Genomic DNA, 18,116 nt, shown 5'->3' with positions numbered 1-18,116 from the left:
CCAATCAGGAGCAAGTCCTACAGTTAATTGGTTGAACTGGAGGCAGCTGTGCGGAAGCTGTTTACTTCTCTCCCAGCGCCATATTGTGGGAGAGCAGATGCATAGAATAAGTCTTAATTCCAGTAACAGTCTAGTCCGGTTTGCTCCCCACGGATCCCCCTTTCTTTTTATTTTTGGCGTTGATACGCGCCTGTCTTCGGTGTCCCGCGGCACACACTCTGCTCTACTTGCTAGAGCTGCCACAGGCTCTTACAAGTCCTATCAATCAGGAAAACCGAATCCGGGTCCTCTCTTCGCCATGTTGTGAGGAGGTTTTTAGGCGCTGATGCGTGCCTGTGTTCGGTGCCCTGCAGCGCATGCTCTGCTCTGCCCGCAGGGGCTTACAAAACCTATCAGGCAAACCGAATCCAAGCCTTCTCATTGCCTTATTGTGGGGGAGACTTATTAGTGTTGGTTCGTGCCTATCTTCGGTGACCTGCAGCTCATACTCTGGTCGAGCTTTGCTGGCGCTTACCGCCTTAAATCAGGCAGACCGAATCCAAGCCTTCTAATTGGCATGTTGAGGGGAGGCCTTATTTTTCTCTATTTCTCTATCTCCGGGCATTCCTACCTCTCCCATTTCACTTCTATCTTCCAGCATTCCCATTTCTCTTTTACTTCACTTCCAAACTTCTGTTTCTCTTATCCCTGCGGCTTTCCGGCACCTCGCCCCGCCGGCGGGTTCCCGGCTCTGCGCCGCTTCAGCCCGCGCGCCTCTCTGCGCGGCTTCCCGGCTTTGCGCGGCTTGGCTTTGCGCGCTCCGCGGTCTCCACGCTTAACCCTTTCGCGTCTGAACCACGGCCTACGCCAGCGTTCCCTATCTATTCACGCCCCGTGCTCTCTCTGCACGCGGCGGCTTCCGCGAGTAACACAGCGTAGCTTGCGTCTCCGCCACTAGGATTCAATCTAAGTTCCCCGGGCTAGCCTGGCGAATTCAACCCAGCGTACGTCTCCGCCCCACGATTTGGCTTCCCGTCCTTTGCTCCCCGGGCTAATCAGACGGATCCCAATCTGGCTTACGTCTCAGCTTCTGGTTTCAACTTTTCGCCCCCTATTCCCGGGCTAACTTGAGAACCCCAAAGTGGCTTTCGTTTCCGCCTCGGCCTGCCCCCCGCGGCTTCAATTTCCCTAGCATTTTTCTCTACCCGGTATGTTTCCCCAAGCTTTCTTCCAACAATACTCCTCCCTCATTTCTCCTGGCCTCTCCCCACAGTCTGCATCCGAGTCTGTTTGTTCTAGCTTTCACTTTCGCTTTCGACCTTAGAGATTTCTCCCAGCTTCCCCCCGTAGTCCGTATCTGAGTCTATGCCTAGGCTTTCAAGAGCTTCTTCCGGCACCCTTTTCGTCCGGCTTTCCCTAGGCTGTTTGCTAGTCTCTCTCTCCGGTATTTTCCCTAGGCTGTTTGCTAGTTTCTCTCTCCGATATTTTCCCAATTCTTCCCGTTTCTTCCCGTTTCTTCCCTCCTAAGTTTGCTATCCGTCCTAGGTTTCCTATCCGAGTCACGGCACCATTATGTCGCTCCCCCTCTTCGTGGAGGAACGACACTAAACGCTGCCTAGGCTTCATATCCGAGTCACGGCACCATTATGTCGCTCCCCCTCTTCATGGAGGAACGACACTAAGTCCTGCCTAGGCTTCATATCCGAGTCACGGCACCATTATGTCGCTCCCCCTCTTCGTGGAGGAGCAACACAGGACCCTGCGCTGTTCTTTCGTCTGCTCGGCCCTCCCCGGGTTTGCTGCTGGTTCTTCCCGGGTTGGCTACCATCCCTTCCACCTCCGTGGAAGGGCAGTTCCCCCTGGCCACATTCCCCACTTCCGCAGGGGAGCGGCACACCACCGGCCGGTTCTCTCGGGGGCTGCACGGGTTCCCTTAGATGTTCCCCATAGATGTTCCTGGTGCATGCCGTCTCTCTCCTCCTTTATAGTCCTCCTCCGCCAATCCCAACTCGGCTGAGTACGCTGCTCTCCAATCAGGAGCAAGTCCTACAGTTAATTGGTTGAACTGGAGGCAGCTGTGCGGAAGCTGTTTACTTCTCTCCCAGCGCCATATTGTGGGAGAGCAGATGCATAGAATAAGTCTTAATTCCAGTAACAGTCTAGTCCGGTTTGCTCCCCACAGGCCGGTGCTCGATCTTCCCCGACCTGAGCTTCGTGACCTTTGACGGGAGCCACGCAGCCCTGTTCAAGGAGGCCATCTACGTCCTCAGGCAGAGCGCAGGCGACTGGATCACGGTCCACGTCCTTGACTGCAAAAGCGCCAACCTGGTGACTGCCCCGTGCTTCCCCCTCTGCCAGGAGCCAGGCGCTGAGCGAGGTTTAGACGGGAGAGTTTGCGGTGGGCTGGGTTCTGGGGGAGGCCAGAGGTAAGGGCAGATGTGAGCGCAGCCGTGGGGGGTGCGCTGTCCAGGAGTCTCCTGGAAGGGAGCTGTGCTCCAGGTGACAGCTCCCTCGGGGATCATGGGAAATGGCTGGGTGGAGTGCGCCACCTCCTGGCTGTGCCTGGGGTCTGCACCATGCCCAGCTTGTGCCAGCTTCCTAGGCCCAAGTACAGAGGACCAGGGAGGCGGCTCCAAAGCTATGGCCTGCGGTGGGGTAGGGGTTCCAGGTGGAAGAAGGCAGCTTGCTTCCTTCTTTATTCTGCTGGGCTGGCCTGCGATTCCATGGAATTCTGGGCACTGTGGCTGCACTGGCTGTGTGTTGTTGGGGGGTGCAGGACAGGTCTCCTGGTTGTTGGACTTGAGACCTGCTGTCCACAGGGACACCTGAACTGGCCCCCGTTCTGTCTGGTGATGCTGAATGTGACTCACCTGGCCCATCAGGTCACCATTGACCGCTTCAGCCGGAAGGTGAGTCCATCAGAAAGCTGGCCTCCAGAGCAGGGCCTGCAGCCTGGGGGGCAGTGGGGGTGTGTGTCCGGGAGGAGGGACCAGGTCACCCTTTGGGGCCGGGTGTGCGGAGGGGACCTTCTTAAAGAAGAACAGTGGGAAACTGAGTGCACTGGAAGTGATCTGCATTGCTTCAGGGGGTGCGAGTGCCAGGAGGGATGTTACGATAGAAGAAGTTTGCAATGGCAAGGACTGTAGCCTTGACCGATTGCCAGGATGGCTCACTTTGGCCGTCTCTGCAAGGACCCGTGGCCGTGTGGCTGGTCCCAAGGCTGTTCCAGGGAGGGGCCGTGTACGTGAGGCGCCCTGAATTCAAGCTCTTGCGCTTCGCGTGCAGGAGGCCTTGGGGTCCAGCCACGTACCCATGCCTGTTTTTGGCGCCTCCAGCCAGCGGGCAAGGGACGGCTCGGCTCCTCCTCAGGTGCTGAGGGCTCGGCTCTCCCCCTATGCCTGAGCCAAGGCTGCAGCCTTCCTGTTGGCACCTGCCCTTGAACAACCAGCCTCTCCATGAGATAGAGGCTGAGGCAAAAAATACCCCAGAAGCTTCATTCCTTGGTTCTCAAATTTTCCCATTAAAAATTAACATATAATTTACATAGTAAAATTTCACTGTTGCGTATACAGTCTTACGAGTTTTTTTAAAACATTTATTTACTTGAAAGAGTTACACAGAGAGAGTAGAGGCAGATTAAGAGAGAGACAGAGGTCTTCCATCCACTGGTTCACTCCCCAATTAGCCACAATAGCTGGAGCTGCGCCAATCTGAAGCCAGGAGCTTCCTCCAGGTCTCCCACCTAGGTGCAGGGGCCCAAGGATTTGGGCTTCTGCTTTCCCAGACCATAGCAGAGACCTGGATCAGAAGTGGAGCAGCTGGGACGGACTGAGGCCATATGGGATGCCGGCACTGCCGGCGGTGGCTCTGCCTGCCACACCACAGCACCAGCCCCTGGTGTTGTATTTAACAAAGTTGTGCTGAACCCCAGGTCGCAGATTTTTCTTATGATTTTTTTCCTAGGCATTTTATAGTTTTAGGTATTACTTTTAGTTTTTGTGAATGGTGTGAGGTATGGATCAAGATTTGTTGTTATGGATATCTAATTGTTCAAGCACCAGAGACTCTCCAGTCTTTGCACTTTTTTAAATTTATTTTTTATATATTTAAAAGGGTTACAGAGAGAGAAGGGAGGAGAGAGGGAAGAGAGGAGGGATAGAGAGACAGAGACTTCCATCCACTGGTTTGCTCCCTAAATGGTAGCAATGACCCGGACGGTACCAGGCCAAAGCCAGGAGTCCAGAGCTTCCTCTGGGTCTCCCACGAGGGTGCAGGGGCCCCTCTTCTACTGCTTTTCCAGGCACATTAGGAGGGAGCTGGATTGGAAGTGGAGCAGCCAGGTCTTTAACCAGTGCCCGCATGGGATGCCATCACAGGCAGAGGTTAACCTGCTACGCCACAGCACTGGCCCTTATCTTTGCATTTTTATAAAAAATTGATTATTAATGTTTGGTTTTATTTCTGGACTTTTAATTGTGTACTACTGATGTATCCTTTCATACTATCTTGATGACTATCACTCTATTAAATCTCAAAATCAGGTAGATGGATCTTTCAACATTTTTTTTCAAAATTGCTTTGGCTGTCCTAATTCCTTTATTTTTCCATATAAACTTAGAGTCAACTTGGTTTCTATAAAAATCTTGCTGGACATGTGGGAGCTACAAAGCTGCCCTCGCAGAAGGAAAGAGTAGCCCGGAGACTGGGGAGGTGCTGGGACAGGGAGATCAGGAGAGGTTGAATGGGTGCATCTCTGTTTATGTCTCAGGTGGGGTTGTTTTGGTTTTGTTTTTGATGTTCTGCTCTTTTCAGTGCAAGGATCTTGTAGCATTTTTTATAACATCAGAGTAACATGTTTCGTTAGATTTATTTCTGTGTATGTCATATTTTTTGGTGCTGCAAATGATCTTTTTATTTCACTTTCTGATGCTCACCTCTATACAAATGCAATTGATTTTTTGCATGCTGACTTTCTGTCTTGCAATCATTTATTAGTTCTTACATTTATTAAGCTTAAATTTGCATATTCTTATATTCTTCAGGTTTTTCTATGTAATTATGTCTTCTCCAAATAGAAATGTTACTTCTTTTCCAGTGTGTATGAACGGTTGTGTTTTATTTTTCTTGCCTATTGCCCTGGCAAGGGCCTCGAGTGTGATACTGAGTGTGGAGGGGTTGAGATCAGACACACTTACCTCGCATGGCATCTTAGGAAGAAGGCAGCCTTTCACTATAAAGCACGGTGTTAGGTGTAGACTTACTACGGGTGTCCTTTGCAAGGTCCAACATTGGCCTTCTAGTTTGCCACGTTGTTTTTTAAAAATTATTATTATTACTGTAAGTAGATGCTGCATTTTGTGACGTGCTTTCTTCTGCATCTACTGAGATAATCTCATGGTTTTTCTTTATTCATATGCCAAGTTTCACTGATTCTGAAAGTTGAACCAGTCTTGCATTTCTGAACAAAAACTTCACTTGGTTGGGATGTGTTACCCTTTTTATACATTTTTAATCCTCCCTGATGGTATAAGTTTTCTCCTCTTGTGTTAGTTTAGTTTTGGTATCAGAGGAATGCAGGCCTCATATGATGACTTGGGCAGTAGTATCCTCTCCAATTTCATGAAAATGTCTGCATAGACTGGGTAATATTTGATATAACTCAGTGAAGCCATCTGGGTCTGGGTCTTTCTTTTAGGCAGATTATAAAGTACACATTCAATTTCTGTCATAGATGTAGGGCTCTTCTGGCCACTTACCCCATCTCTGGTAGGCCTGGATAATCCACTCCTTTCACGTCAGTTTCACAGAAATCAAGCTCTTCACATATTCCTGCTGCCCTTGTGCCGTCTGCAGGCAATCAGGTGCCCCAATTCTCAGGGCGACTCATCTGTGTTGTCTTTCTGTTCCCTGACCCGCTGGGACAGAGATTTATCAAGTTTATTATTCTTCTTTAAAACCTGGCTTTACTGGTTTTTCTGTATAGTTCTTATGTTTTCTATTTCATTGGTTTCTACTCTTACCTTTACTGTAGTCTTTCTTCTACTTATTTTGAGTCTAATTTTCTCTTCTCTTTCTAGTTCTAAAGGTGGAAGTATAGGTCTTTGATTCAGTTACTTCTTTTTCTGAAGTATTTAGTGCTATAATTTACCTACTGATTTAGTGCATTCATTTTCAATCAGTTTGAGATGCTTTTAAATATCTCTTTTGATAATTATTTGACCCATGGGTTATTTGTAAGTGCTTTATTTAGTCTCTGAATGTGATGACATTTCAAAACATTTATTAAAAAATGAAATTAAAATTTTCAAAAACTTGAAATTGATGTAGCTTTTACATTTCCACAAACACTCTGAAGACTCCTCATATTTTTGGTGATTTTTCACATAGCTTCCTGTTATTTCTAATTTGATTCCATTGTGCTTACAAAACATACTCGATTAACCTGAGCCTTTTTAAATGTAATGACTTGTTTCATTTCCCAAATGGTCTCTTAGTAAATGCATATTCTATTTTTGGGGGCAGTGTCCTATGAATGTCAGCTTAAGTTGGTTGACTGTGCTGTTCAAGCCTCCTAACTGCTTACTAATGTTCTGTGTGCTTGCTTAGCAGTTATGGAGGGAGGGTGTTGACATTTCTGGCTGTAGCTGTAGCTATTTCTCCTTGGAGTTTTATCAGTTTTTTAACTCATAGATTCTGAAGCTCTGTTATCAGGTACACAGCACTCAAGAGTATATGCTCTGTTAAATTAACCATTTTTTCCTTGTGAAATGGCACTTTTGTCCTAGTAACTGTTTCTACACTGATTTCTACTTTGTCAGATTCATTTGTAATAGCTACTCCAGCACTGTTTTGATTAACATTAGCGTGAATATCTGGTATCTGCATATAAGGTATACCTTTGTTCATCCTTTTACTCTATTTGTGTTTTTTTAAATGTAGAGTGAGATTTTGGTAGGAAGTGAATATTGGGCCCTTTTTTTTTCTTCTTAAATCCAACCTGGCAATTTTGTCTTTTAATTGGGGCTGTTTAGACAACTCATACTTAATTCGGTCATCGCTATGGTTCAGTTTATGTATTTATTGGCTGTGCTTTATTTTTGTTGTCCCCATTCCTCGTGTGCATGTCTTCTTTTGGAATGCTTTTATTCATTGCATCTCATCTTCTATACTGAATTATTATCTATATTTTTTATTTTTGTCTTTCAGTGGTTGCTTTAGGGATTGTAGTATACAATTTTTTAAAAGATTTATTTATTTGAAAGTCAGAGTTACACAGAGAGGAGAGGCAGAGAGAGAGAGAGAGAGAGAGGGAGGGAGGGAGGGAGGTGTCTTCCATCTGATGGTTCACTCCCCAATCGGCCACAACGGCCGGAGCTGCGCCAATCCGAAGCCAGGAGCCAGGAGCTTCTTCCGGGTCTCCCACACGGGTTGAGGGGCTATCTTCCACTGCTTTCCCAGGCACATTAACAGGGAGCTGGATCAGAAGTGGGATAGAACTGGAACTCGAACCAGCACTCATGTGGGATGCCGGCACTGCAGGCGGCAGCTTTACCCACTATGTCAGTGCCAGCCCCTGTAGTATATAATTTTAACTTGCCACAGTCTAGCTTCTAGTAACAGAGGATCATGTCATATACAGCATAAGAGCTTTGTAACAGTATCCTCTGGTTTCTTCCCTCTGGCAGCCTTTACGCTGCAGTCATCACACAGTTTACTTCACATTTGTTGTGACCGCCACAGTGCACTGTTGCCATGTTTCCTCAGGCAATCAACAAGTTCACGCCTGTCCATGTGTTCTTGACCTTTGCTGCTCTTTATTCCTTTGTGGAGATCTGGGTTTCCAGGTGATATCACTTTTCTTCTGCTTGAAGGATTCCTTTTAGCATTTTTATAGCACAAGTCTTATGATGAACTCTTTCAGCTTCTGTAAATATGAAAAAATCTTCATCTCATCTGAATTTTTAAAAAATCGTCTCACTGAGTACATAATTACAGGCTGACATTTTTTTAAAGATTTATTTATTTAAAAGTCAGAATTACACAGAAAGAGAGAGAGAGAGAAGTCTTCCATCTGATGGTTCACTCCCCAGTTGGCCGCAACAGCCGGAATTGCGCCAGTCCGAAGCCAGGAGCTTCCTCCGGGTCTCCTACATGGGTGCAGGGATCCAAGGACTTGGGCCGTCCCCTACTGCCTTCCCAGGCCACAGCAGAGAGCTGGATCGGAAGAGGAGCAGCCGGGTCTCCAACCGGCGCCCATATGGGATGCCAGTGCTTCAGGCTAGGGCGTTAACCCACTGCGCCACAGCACAGGCCCCTGACATTTTTCAATACTTTAAAAATGTTTCTCCCCTGTTTTTTTCCCAATTAGGGTAAAATTGATATAATGTAAAATTGAATGTTTTAAACTGAACAAGTCAGTACCAATTAGTACATTCTCAACGCCACCACCCCCGCCATCTGGTTCCAAAGCATTTCCGTCATCCCTGAAGGACAGCCCCCAGCCACTAGGCAGGTGCCCACCAAACCTTTCCCCAGTACCTGTCAACCCCGAGTCTGCATTCTGTCTGTGCATTTACTTATTCTGGGCACTCCTATAAAAGGTGTCAAACAGTATGTGAGCTTTTCTATCTGATCTCTGTCACTTAGCCTCGTGGTTTTGAAGTTCATATGCATTGTGCAATGCATCAGTGTTTCACTTTTTTAAAAAAAAGATTTATTTATTTATTTGAAAGTCAGAGTTACACGGGGGGAGGGGGGTCTTCCAGCTGCTGGTTCACTCCCCAATTGGCCGCAATGGCCGGAGCTGCACCAAACTGGAGCCAGGAGCTTCTTCTGGGTCTCCCACGTGGGTGCAGGGGCCCAAAGGACTTGTACCATCTTCTACTGCCTTCCCAGTCCATAGCAGAGAGATGGATTGGAAGTGGAGTAGCCGGGACTCGAACTGGTGCCCATATGCGATGCCAGCACTGCAGGCATTGGCTTTACCCACTACGCTACAGCGCTGGCCCACAGTGTTTCACTCTTAATCCTTTGAATGCATAAATACCACAATCTGTTTATCCATCCACCTGTGGATGGAAATCTGGGTTGTTTCTACATTTGGCTATCGTGAGCACTACTGCTATAGAGTTCCACTGTCTCTTGCCTCACTGATTCCTGATAATAAATCTGCTGTCATTTTTAACCTTTGTTCCTCCATGCATAATATCCCTTTTTTCTCTGGCTACTGTTACACTTTTCTATCACTGTTTCTAAGCAATTTGGTTATGATATGCCTGGTAATTCATTTCTTTTGGGGCTCCAATTACATGTATATCAGAATGCTTGAAGTTAGTCTATAGATCCAATTCTTTGTTCACTGTTTTTCTCATTTTTCTTTCCATGCTTCATTTCAGATAGTATCTATTGTTCTGTCTTTATTAATCTTTTCACCTGTACTGTCTGAACATCTGTTAATCCCATCCAATGGAGTTTTTCATCTCTAGATGTTTAATTTTGATCTTTTCATATCTTCCACATCCCATCTTAATGTTCTTATGTTTTCTTCTTTCTTACACACACAGACCATAGTTATATTAACCGCTTCTTACGTCCTTGCCTGCTAACCCTATCACATGTGTCATTCTTGGGTCGGTTCTGATTTCCGTCTTGCCTTATGGCTTGCATTTTCCTGCTTCCTGGCATACTTGACAAGTTCTTACTAGATCCTATACATTGTGAGTATTTCCTTGCTGGGTGCTGGGAATCCTTTTGTTTTTAAAAAATATTCTGGGCCGGCGCCGTGGCTCACTAGGCTAATCCTCCACCTTGCGGCGCCGGCACACCAGGTTCTAGTCCCAGTCGGGGTGCCAGATTCTGTCCCGGTTGCCCCTCTTCCAGGCCAGCTCTCTGCTGTGGCCAGGGAGTGCAGTGGAGGATGGCCCAAGTACTTGGGCCCTGCACCCCATGGGAGACCAGGATAAGTACCTGGCTCCTGCCATCGGATCAGCGTAGTGTGCTGGCCGCAGCGTGCTGGCCGCGGCGGCCATTGGAGGGTGAACCAACGGCAAAAGGAAGACCTTTCTCTCTGTCTCTCTCACTGCCCACTCTGCCTGTCAAAAAAAAAAATATTCTGGAGCTTATAACAGTTATGCTACTTAGAAAAGTTTATTTCTTTGAGACTTGCCAGTAAACTTCATTAGGTAAAGCTGGAATAACTTTATTTATTTATTGGAAGGCAGAGTCACAGGTTACAGAGAGGCAGAAAGAGAGGGGGGGTCTTCCACCCACTGGTTCATTCCCCAAATGGCCGCAGACTTCCACTGCTTTCCCAGGCCATAGCCGAGAGCTGGATCAAAAGTGTAGCGTCTGGGACTCGAACCAGTGCCCATATGGGATGCCGGCACTGCAGGCAGCAGCTTCTCGCCCTACGCCACAGTGCCAGCCCCAAGTAACTTTGATTTTTCTCTCTATTCTGCATGGGATTCATCACTATTGAAGCAATGCTCTTTCACACATGCCGCCCTCTATTTTATGCATTTAGAGTTTTCCTACTCTAGCTGGTGGTTGCTCCAGCTATTCCCGACCCGGTGTTACCTCTCAGGATTTTTCTGCGCCTTCCACTTGGTTCTTTCCCTAGCCTCAGGTAATTTTCTCACGTGCAGGCATGGACCAGTATTCAGCTCAAGACAAGGCCCAAGGGGGACTTTGTGTGAAGGTTCAGAGTGTTCATTCATTCACGTTCATTCATTAATATTCGTTCTTCTGCAGGCACCCGCCCCCACCCCCACTCCTCTCCCCTTCTCCTTCCTTCACTATTCTGCTGTGCATACTCTAGCTCTCTTGGCCTCCAGAACTCCCTGCCCCTGCTGTGCAACTCGGGGAAACCAGCTTGGGTTCCTCTTCCCTGCATCGCGGCCTAGAAACGGAGCAATGCACCTTGCAGTCATGAGGCTCACCTCATTTGCTTTCGGCTCTCGGGATTACCCCCTGTACTTCCAACTGTTCAGTGTCTGAAAACCGCTGTTCCGTGCATTTCGTCAGGATTTTTTGGTTATTTTAAGACAAGAGGGTAAATTAGATTCCTGAAGGGAGAAGGTTAAGTCATTGTAAAAAATGTAAAAATCATAATCTTTTCCTCTCCTATTTTTAAAGCATAAGACTCATGGTCCTTGGTACTCCTAAAGTTAACCTTGTGATTCTATGTGGTGGAGGCCATAGCTTGAAGTTATGAGAATGAGCGTGTGTTATGTGTTTAACAAATACTGAGTCTTAATTTGTCAGGCCCCGAAGCAGGTTCTGTGGATTCAGTGATGATTCATAGTTTCTGTCCTCAGAAAACTCACAACCACCTGGAGATCCTGTTGAGACAAATAGATTCTGTTTTAATGGCCAGTCCAGAGACAAGGAGATACCAGAGAAGGGGTGCCCAACCCCAGGGCTAGGGATTCAGGGCAAATCTCCCAGAAGAAATGATCTGAACATATCGGGAAAGGAAGGGAGGATCGGAGAGGCTCAGGACTAATGTTTGTGTATCGAGACACAGCCTGTCCCTGCTTTGTGTCTCGGTTTTGGTCATAAAAGTATGTTCAGAATTCCCACATGCTACCTTGCATGGTGTCTGGGCTGCACATGCCCAAAGCAGAGCCCGGCACACAGCAGGTGTCTGATGTCTGTCTGTCAGAGGGGTGGCTGGGCAGATGAATGGATGGATGAGCAAGCTGTGTTCACATGGAACCCATTCCATCTCCCAAGGTGACTGTGGACTCGCAGGCTGTGTGGCCCCCTGTGAGCAGGTATGGGTTCAGGATTGAAGACACGGGCCACATGTACGTGATCCGGACACCCTCACACATCCAGATCCAGTGGCTTCACAGCTCGGGACTCATGATCCTGGAGGCCAGCAAAGCCAGCAAGGCCCAGGGCCGTGGCCTGTGTGGTGAGGAGGGCCCCAGCTGCGGGGAGGGGAACGCTTCCCAGGCCCACGTCTGCTCCCATACACTGGGACAGGGCGCCAGGCCAGAGGTGGGAGCAGCAGAGCTGCCATGGCGGGGAGACCTAATGTCCATGTCCTGGGGTTGAAGCCACCAACAGAGATGGTGCAGGGCTCTGTCCCAGCCAGGATTGCCTGTCAGCTTCCCTGACGGCCGCCTCATGCCGGACAAGCCTCCCTGTCTGCCTGTGCCTGGACACTTCACAGAGCACCTGCACACTGATCTCACCTACTCCAGTTCATCCACGCAGCAGCCCCGAGAGGGAGCTGTCAGTCTCCCCCACTGAACTAAAGACGGGGGTTCTGAGACGCCAAGTGGCTTGCCCGAGCAGAGGAGCTGCTCTTCAGACCCTGGCATAGCTTCAGCAAGATCCTCTGGGGGACTGGATGTGTTGAGTTAGGAAAAGAAGTGCAGGAGGTGTCCAGGTGTGGGCTGTACTCCACGACCCAGTGCCATGGTCACAGCAGTGGGTAAGGTAGAAGCACTTGCCTCTCACACCCTCTTCCTCCTCCACGTGCACCCTTATGCTCATCTACATCCGTGCCCCGCATTCAAAACCCTACGCATGCATGACCTCGTGAGAGCCAGCTCCATGCTCCTTCCTCTGTCTGCATGTTTACTGTGTACAAGTCACTGGGGGCAAAACACACACAGTGCCTGCTCGCTGGAGCTTCCATTTTACTGACGCAAACACTTCTTACCCAGGCAGCTGCCACCACCCTTTCCTCACTGTTTCTTCTCTTCATCTATGTCAAAGAGCTCTGTGGTCATCGGGAGCCTGGTGGCTCAGCCCCTCCCTAGGACAGCCCTTGGTGACTCAAAGCCAAGACCCCAGATGTGACCATCGGGACCACTACTGACATCTCAGAGTCTTGTCTCCCATCAGGCTTCACATTCACAGAACTGGTGGCTGCAGCTGGCAGAGTGGAGCCAGATCCCGTACATCTCTATTTTTTGGAACGAACACCTGATATCCTGGGCACCCTAGGAGCTAACAAGGGGAATTCTGAGATCAGTGAGAATCTAAAGGGAAAAGAGTATGCACTCAGCAAAACACGCACACCACACCAGCAAGTGTGTCACAGAATCAGCAAGGTCATGTTGGCTACATCTGGGGCGCCCTTGCAGGAGGGCCGTCTGAGAAAGCAGCTCAGCAAAAGCGTGGGCAGGGAAGCGTGTTTCTCATTTTAAAGATTTATTTACTTGAAGAGAAACAGAAAGGCAGAGACAAAGAGATCTTCCACCTGCTGGTTCACTCCCCAAATGACTGCAAAGACTGGAGCTGGGCCCTTCCAAAGCTAGGAGCCAGGAGCTTCTAGGTCTCGCATGCGGGTGCAGGGACCCAAGGACTTGGGCCATCTTCCACTGCTCTCCCCGGCCACAGAGATCTGGATTGGAAGTAGGGCAGTCGGGATCCAACCCGGTGCCCATATGGGATGCCGGCACTGCAGGCGGTGGCTTTACCTGCTACACCACAGCGCTGGCCCCAGGGAAACGTGTTTCTGGAGAGTGTGGACTGTGCATGAGATGAAGCTGGAAGCTCAGTGTTAGAAGCTGTTAAGGATAAACCACCCCACCCCCACCTCAGTGCCTTAACACAATGACGGGTTATCCCGGCACACATAAATTTCCAGGCTTCTTCCATCTTGGAACTCTGCCGTTTTCAACTCGGGCTTCCAAGTCTACAGAAGAGTAGACAGTTGGGACATCTTCACAGACAGGGTATGCAAGCTGTTCCCCTCAGCTCCACTCATACTCCACATGCCGGGACTCCGTCCCATGTCTCACCCGACTGGAAGGGAGGCTGGACTAGCTAGGCTGATCACCAACAAGAGTGAGCAGGCATTGTAGCTGGCTAGCGATTCTCTGGGGTAGCTTTTTGTTTTGATACATTGCCAAACTTAGAAGTTGCAAAAATAGTGTAAGGGACGCCTGTGTATCTTTTGTCCAGATTTACTGATTGTTCATTCACATGTTGTCTCACTTGCTTCTCTCTATACCTCAGAAAGTGCCTGGAAAAAACACAGAATTAAAAGAGAAGTTTACTTAGTGTAAAAGTGTTGAAATCCATGCATCATTTTTTCACAACACGGATTTCCCATGGACTTTACAAAGATCCCTCATATGCATGGGTTTCAAAATGCTTGAGCCAAAAATCAATTATCTTTTAATTTCATTGTTGTGAATTTGAAATACTTTCTCATACACGTTTACATATGCATATGCAATATATATATACACACATATATTTTTCTGAGTGATTTGAAAGGGAGTTCAAACTGCATCCCTTAATCCCTAAATACTTTGCTGTATATTACCAAGAACAATACTTCTGTATTTTCCAATACAGCAGGCTTCTTAGTTTCTCTGTGCCTCATTCACTTCATCAAGAAAATGAGGATAACGCTGCCATTTGCCTCTGGGGACTGCTGTGAGGAACACGCAGAGTGAGGACCAGGAATCTGGGAGTGGCGCTGGTGGTGATGGCTGTGGGGTTCTTCTGCCCGTTGCAGGCATCTGCGATGGAGACCCAGCCAATGACCTCACCCTGCAGGACGGCTCCGTGGTGGGGGAGGCGGAGGACCCTGCGCCCTTTCTGGAGAGCTGGCAGGTGCCCAGCTCTCTGACCTCCGTGGGCCAGACTCGATTCCGCCCAGACAGCTGTGCCACGGCTGACTGCTCGCCCTGCCTTCGCATGGTGTCCAATCGCACCTTCAGTGCCTGCCACCACTTTGTACGTGCCAGAGGGAGATGCCAAGGCTTGGGGGGGGGGCGGGCAGAGCTACCGACAGAGGCTCAGGATAGCAGGACTGGGAGGAGCTGGGCCTGGGGTGGGGGTGCCAGAGTAGGCAGCACTGCCTGATGCGCACGCCCAGGTCTCCCCGGAGTCCTTCTGTGAGCTGTGGATCCGGGACACGAAGTACGTGCAGCAGCCCTGTGTGGCACTGACCGTGTACGTGGCTATGTGCCACAAGTTCCACGTGTGCATCGAGTGGCGGCGCTCCGACTACTGCCGTGAGTGGGGGATGCGGGGGTCTCCTCCACTGCTGCTATCGTCCTATCTCTTGTTAGGAAGTAAAAGGCTCCAGATCCAAGTTCAAGTCTTGGCTTTCCCAGGTTTAATCATTCACCTGTCTATTCATGTTAACTAAAAGTTTATAAATATGTATAGTATATGTAAAGTACATAAATATTTCATATTAATGAACAAATTTACTATCTATATTAACAAGTTAATGAATACTTATTTTAATTTGGCATTTTTAAGTTCATGGAGTCTCTTCTCAGTAAAATGGGGACAGCTCCCTCATAGAACAGTCCTGAAGATGACAAGAGACATGGCACATGTGCCCACCATGTTGGCCAGTAAACATTAATTCCTTCCACTTAACTCTTTGTGATAGAAAGAGACAGAGACAGATCTTGCATCTGCTTGTTCACTCCCAAATGCCAACCATAATCCGAATGAACCAGGCTGAAGTCAGGAGCCGGGGACTCAACCCAGGTCCCCTACGTGGGTGGCAGGAGCCCACCTACGTGAGCCATCTGCTGCCTCCCAGGGTGCACATTAGCAGGAAGCTGCAATTGCGAGTGGAGCCAGGCTTCTGTCAGGACTCAACTTGACCCAACCCTTGGACAAACCCATGTGGACAAGCAGCTAACAAACAGTCATGGCTGTGCTCCAGTAGAACTTGATTTGTAGAGGCCAACAGCAGCTGGGTCTGTGGAGGGGCCGCACTTTGCTGAGCGCTGCCTGCCCTAGAGGGAGCAGGTGACACCATCAAGCCGCCTGACTGGCGCTGCTGCTCTGCACCCCCCACTTCCTGTCTTTAATGGGGAGGGGGCCCCGCCTGGGGTCTGAGCGAGGCCTGGTGCCTGCTGTGCCCCTGCAGCCTTCCTGTGCCCCAGCAACTCCACCTACCAGGCATGTGTGGCAGCCTGCGAGCCCCCTGAAACCTGCCAGGATGGGGTGCTGGGCCCGCTGGACCCGGAGCAGTGCCAGGTGCTGGGCGAGGGCTGCGTGTGCTCGGAGGGCACCCTCCTGCACCGGCGCCACGCGGCGCTCTGCGTCCCTGACGACAAGTGTGGTAGGTGACCCCCACCCCCAGGCTGGCCTTGCCCTGGTGCCCCCTTTGCCGTCCTGCTGCCCATGGCCGACACCCAGCTGCATCCCTCCAGGTCTGCTTGGAGGGTGGTCAGTGCCCTAGGGGGAGCTAGCCTGCGATGTCTGGGTCTTCCCCCTTCCTCAGTCCCCCACGCACCTCCGTGCCCTCCCCCACCGCAGCCTGCACCGACAGCACTGGGGTGCCACGGGCCTTGGGGGAGACCTGGAACAGCTCTCTCAGTGGCTGCTGCCAGCACCAGTGCCAAGCCCCAGACACCATCGTCTCAGTGGACCTGGACTGCCCCGGCCCCCGCCCTGAGAGCTGCCCACGCTTTGGGGAGGTGGCCCTGCTCGTGCCCACCGAGGACCCTTGCTGCCTGGGGACTGTGTGCGGTGAGTCCCCACTGCCCTTCTCTTCTGCCGCCCTCGCCTGTAGGACAGGTGAAAGGCTCTACCCTGCCACCAACCTTCATGGTGGGAAACACAACAGCTCTGTATGCGGGATGAGCTGCGGGACAGGAGCTGAATCGTGGGAGCCCACGGGGGCGGTGCTTAAGGCATAGACAGCCTGGCTGGCTCTTCACCACCTGTAGCTTTGCGACCTCAGGCAAATCAGTTAACATCCTCTATGCTTCCCTGGATTCTCATCCTCCTGAAACATTAGGCTGTAAAGGGCACCCCCTTTTGGTGCTAGTGAGAACTGCATGAGTGAACTGGTTTAGAAAGAGCCCGGGGCTTGGCTCATCTCCATGGTCCTCAGCTCTTAGTGCACCTCTGTCCCTGTCCTGGTCCTCTGGGTGACCTTCAGAGCTTCCGGGAGTATGGGCCCTGGGTCTGGGGGGAGTAATGAGGCAAGATGGCCAGGGGGTGGGCAGCGCTGGAGCGTGGCAGGGCTGCCCTGGCCTCCAGGTGACAGGCCATGTGTCACCTGGCCAGTGTGCAACCAGACTGTGTGTGAGGGCCTGGCACCCACCTGCCGTCCTGGCCACCGACTCCTCACCCACTTCCAGGAGGACTCCTGCTGCCCTAGCTACAGCTGTGGTGAGAGGCCCCCGGTCGGGGTGGGACGTGGCCTAGGGGAGGGAGAACAGACTGTTCTGGGGACTGTTTTCTGGCTAGAGACTGGACCGAGCCAGGGTACAGGCCCAGCAGGGCCGGGCAGGTTCCGGACCCTGTGCCTAAGCTCCGTCTCCTCCAGAGTGTGACCCAGATCAGTGTGAGGCAGAGCAGGTCCCGAGCTGCCGCGAGGACCAGACCCTGATCGCGGGCCGCCTGGGGGACTCGTGCTGCACCTCTTACTTCTGCGGTAGGTTGGCCCGCCTCACACCTGCTTCCCTGGGCGGCTGGAAGGCAGGCCCAGGGGCCTTCATGGGAGGTAGCCAGTGCTCAGGCAGGATGAGGCAGTGTGGGGACCCGAGGAAGCCCACCAGGTCCTGGCTACAGGGCAGGCCACGCGGACCATGATACACTGCTGTTACCTTGGCTCCTGTCAGCCCGGCCACCTGCGCTTCTGTGACACGGGTGACCCCCCTCTCTCCCACCAGCCTGTGGCGACTGTCCAGACCCCATCCCTGAGTGTCAGGAAGGGGAGGCGCTCACTGTGCACAGGAACACCACGGAGCTCTGCTGCCCTCTGTACCAGTGTGGTGAGTCTCCGCTGGTCACGTGGAGGGATGGGGCTCTGGGGCCCGCCCCAAAGTCCTCATTCCAGGACCCACGAGCGCTCAACAGGAAGCTCCTGGGTGGTGAGCTTTGAAAGGCGCCATAGCCAGCTGAGGCCAGGAACAGACGAGCTGGACCATGCTGTGGGAGCTGGATGATGGGAGATGGAGGGGGCCATGGACATCCCCAAGGGCCAGAAGAGGTGTGGATTAAGGGAAAATGCTTAGGTCCCTACCATACCCCCAGCACTGATAAAATCCCCCATTCTCTGATTGACCAAGGGCCCTGTGTCCGGTTCCCTTTGCCACTGTGTGACCACAGGACCTGTATCCCAGAAGGCCTTTTCTCTTGCAATGATGAACATAGGCAGGTCCTTTCTGACATTTACTTGACATAGT

General features: G+C 50.6%; 1 protein-coding gene across 1 annotated transcript in view; it reads left to right on the top strand.

Annotated features, from left to right (window-relative positions):
• OTOG (otogelin) overlaps positions 1-18,116 on the top strand; it is a 96,403-nt gene that overhangs the window by 69,401 nt on the left and 8,886 nt on the right. Inside the window, exons 38-47 of the mRNA XM_089305399.1 lie at positions 2,162-2,307; positions 2,799-2,888; positions 11,713-11,896; positions 14,465-14,685; positions 14,828-14,966; positions 15,845-16,039; positions 16,237-16,449; positions 16,993-17,097; positions 17,255-17,362; positions 17,601-17,702. Coding sequence (XP_089161525.1) covers positions 2,162-2,307; positions 2,799-2,888; positions 11,713-11,896; positions 14,465-14,685; positions 14,828-14,966; positions 15,845-16,039; positions 16,237-16,449; positions 16,993-17,097; positions 17,255-17,362; positions 17,601-17,702 — 1,503 coding nt within the window. The remainder of the gene's footprint in view (positions 1-2,161; positions 2,308-2,798; positions 2,889-11,712; positions 11,897-14,464; positions 14,686-14,827; positions 14,967-15,844; positions 16,040-16,236; positions 16,450-16,992; positions 17,098-17,254; positions 17,363-17,600; positions 17,703-18,116) is intronic.

Source organism: Oryctolagus cuniculus, chromosome 1, assembly GCF_051225735.1.
Source record: "Oryctolagus cuniculus isolate XC-2025 breed Fujian yellow rabbit chromosome 1, ASM5122573v1, whole genome shotgun sequence".
NCBI lineage: Eukaryota > Metazoa > Chordata > Mammalia > Lagomorpha > Leporidae > Oryctolagus > Oryctolagus cuniculus.
This window is presented reverse-complemented; position numbering and strand designations above follow the sequence as displayed.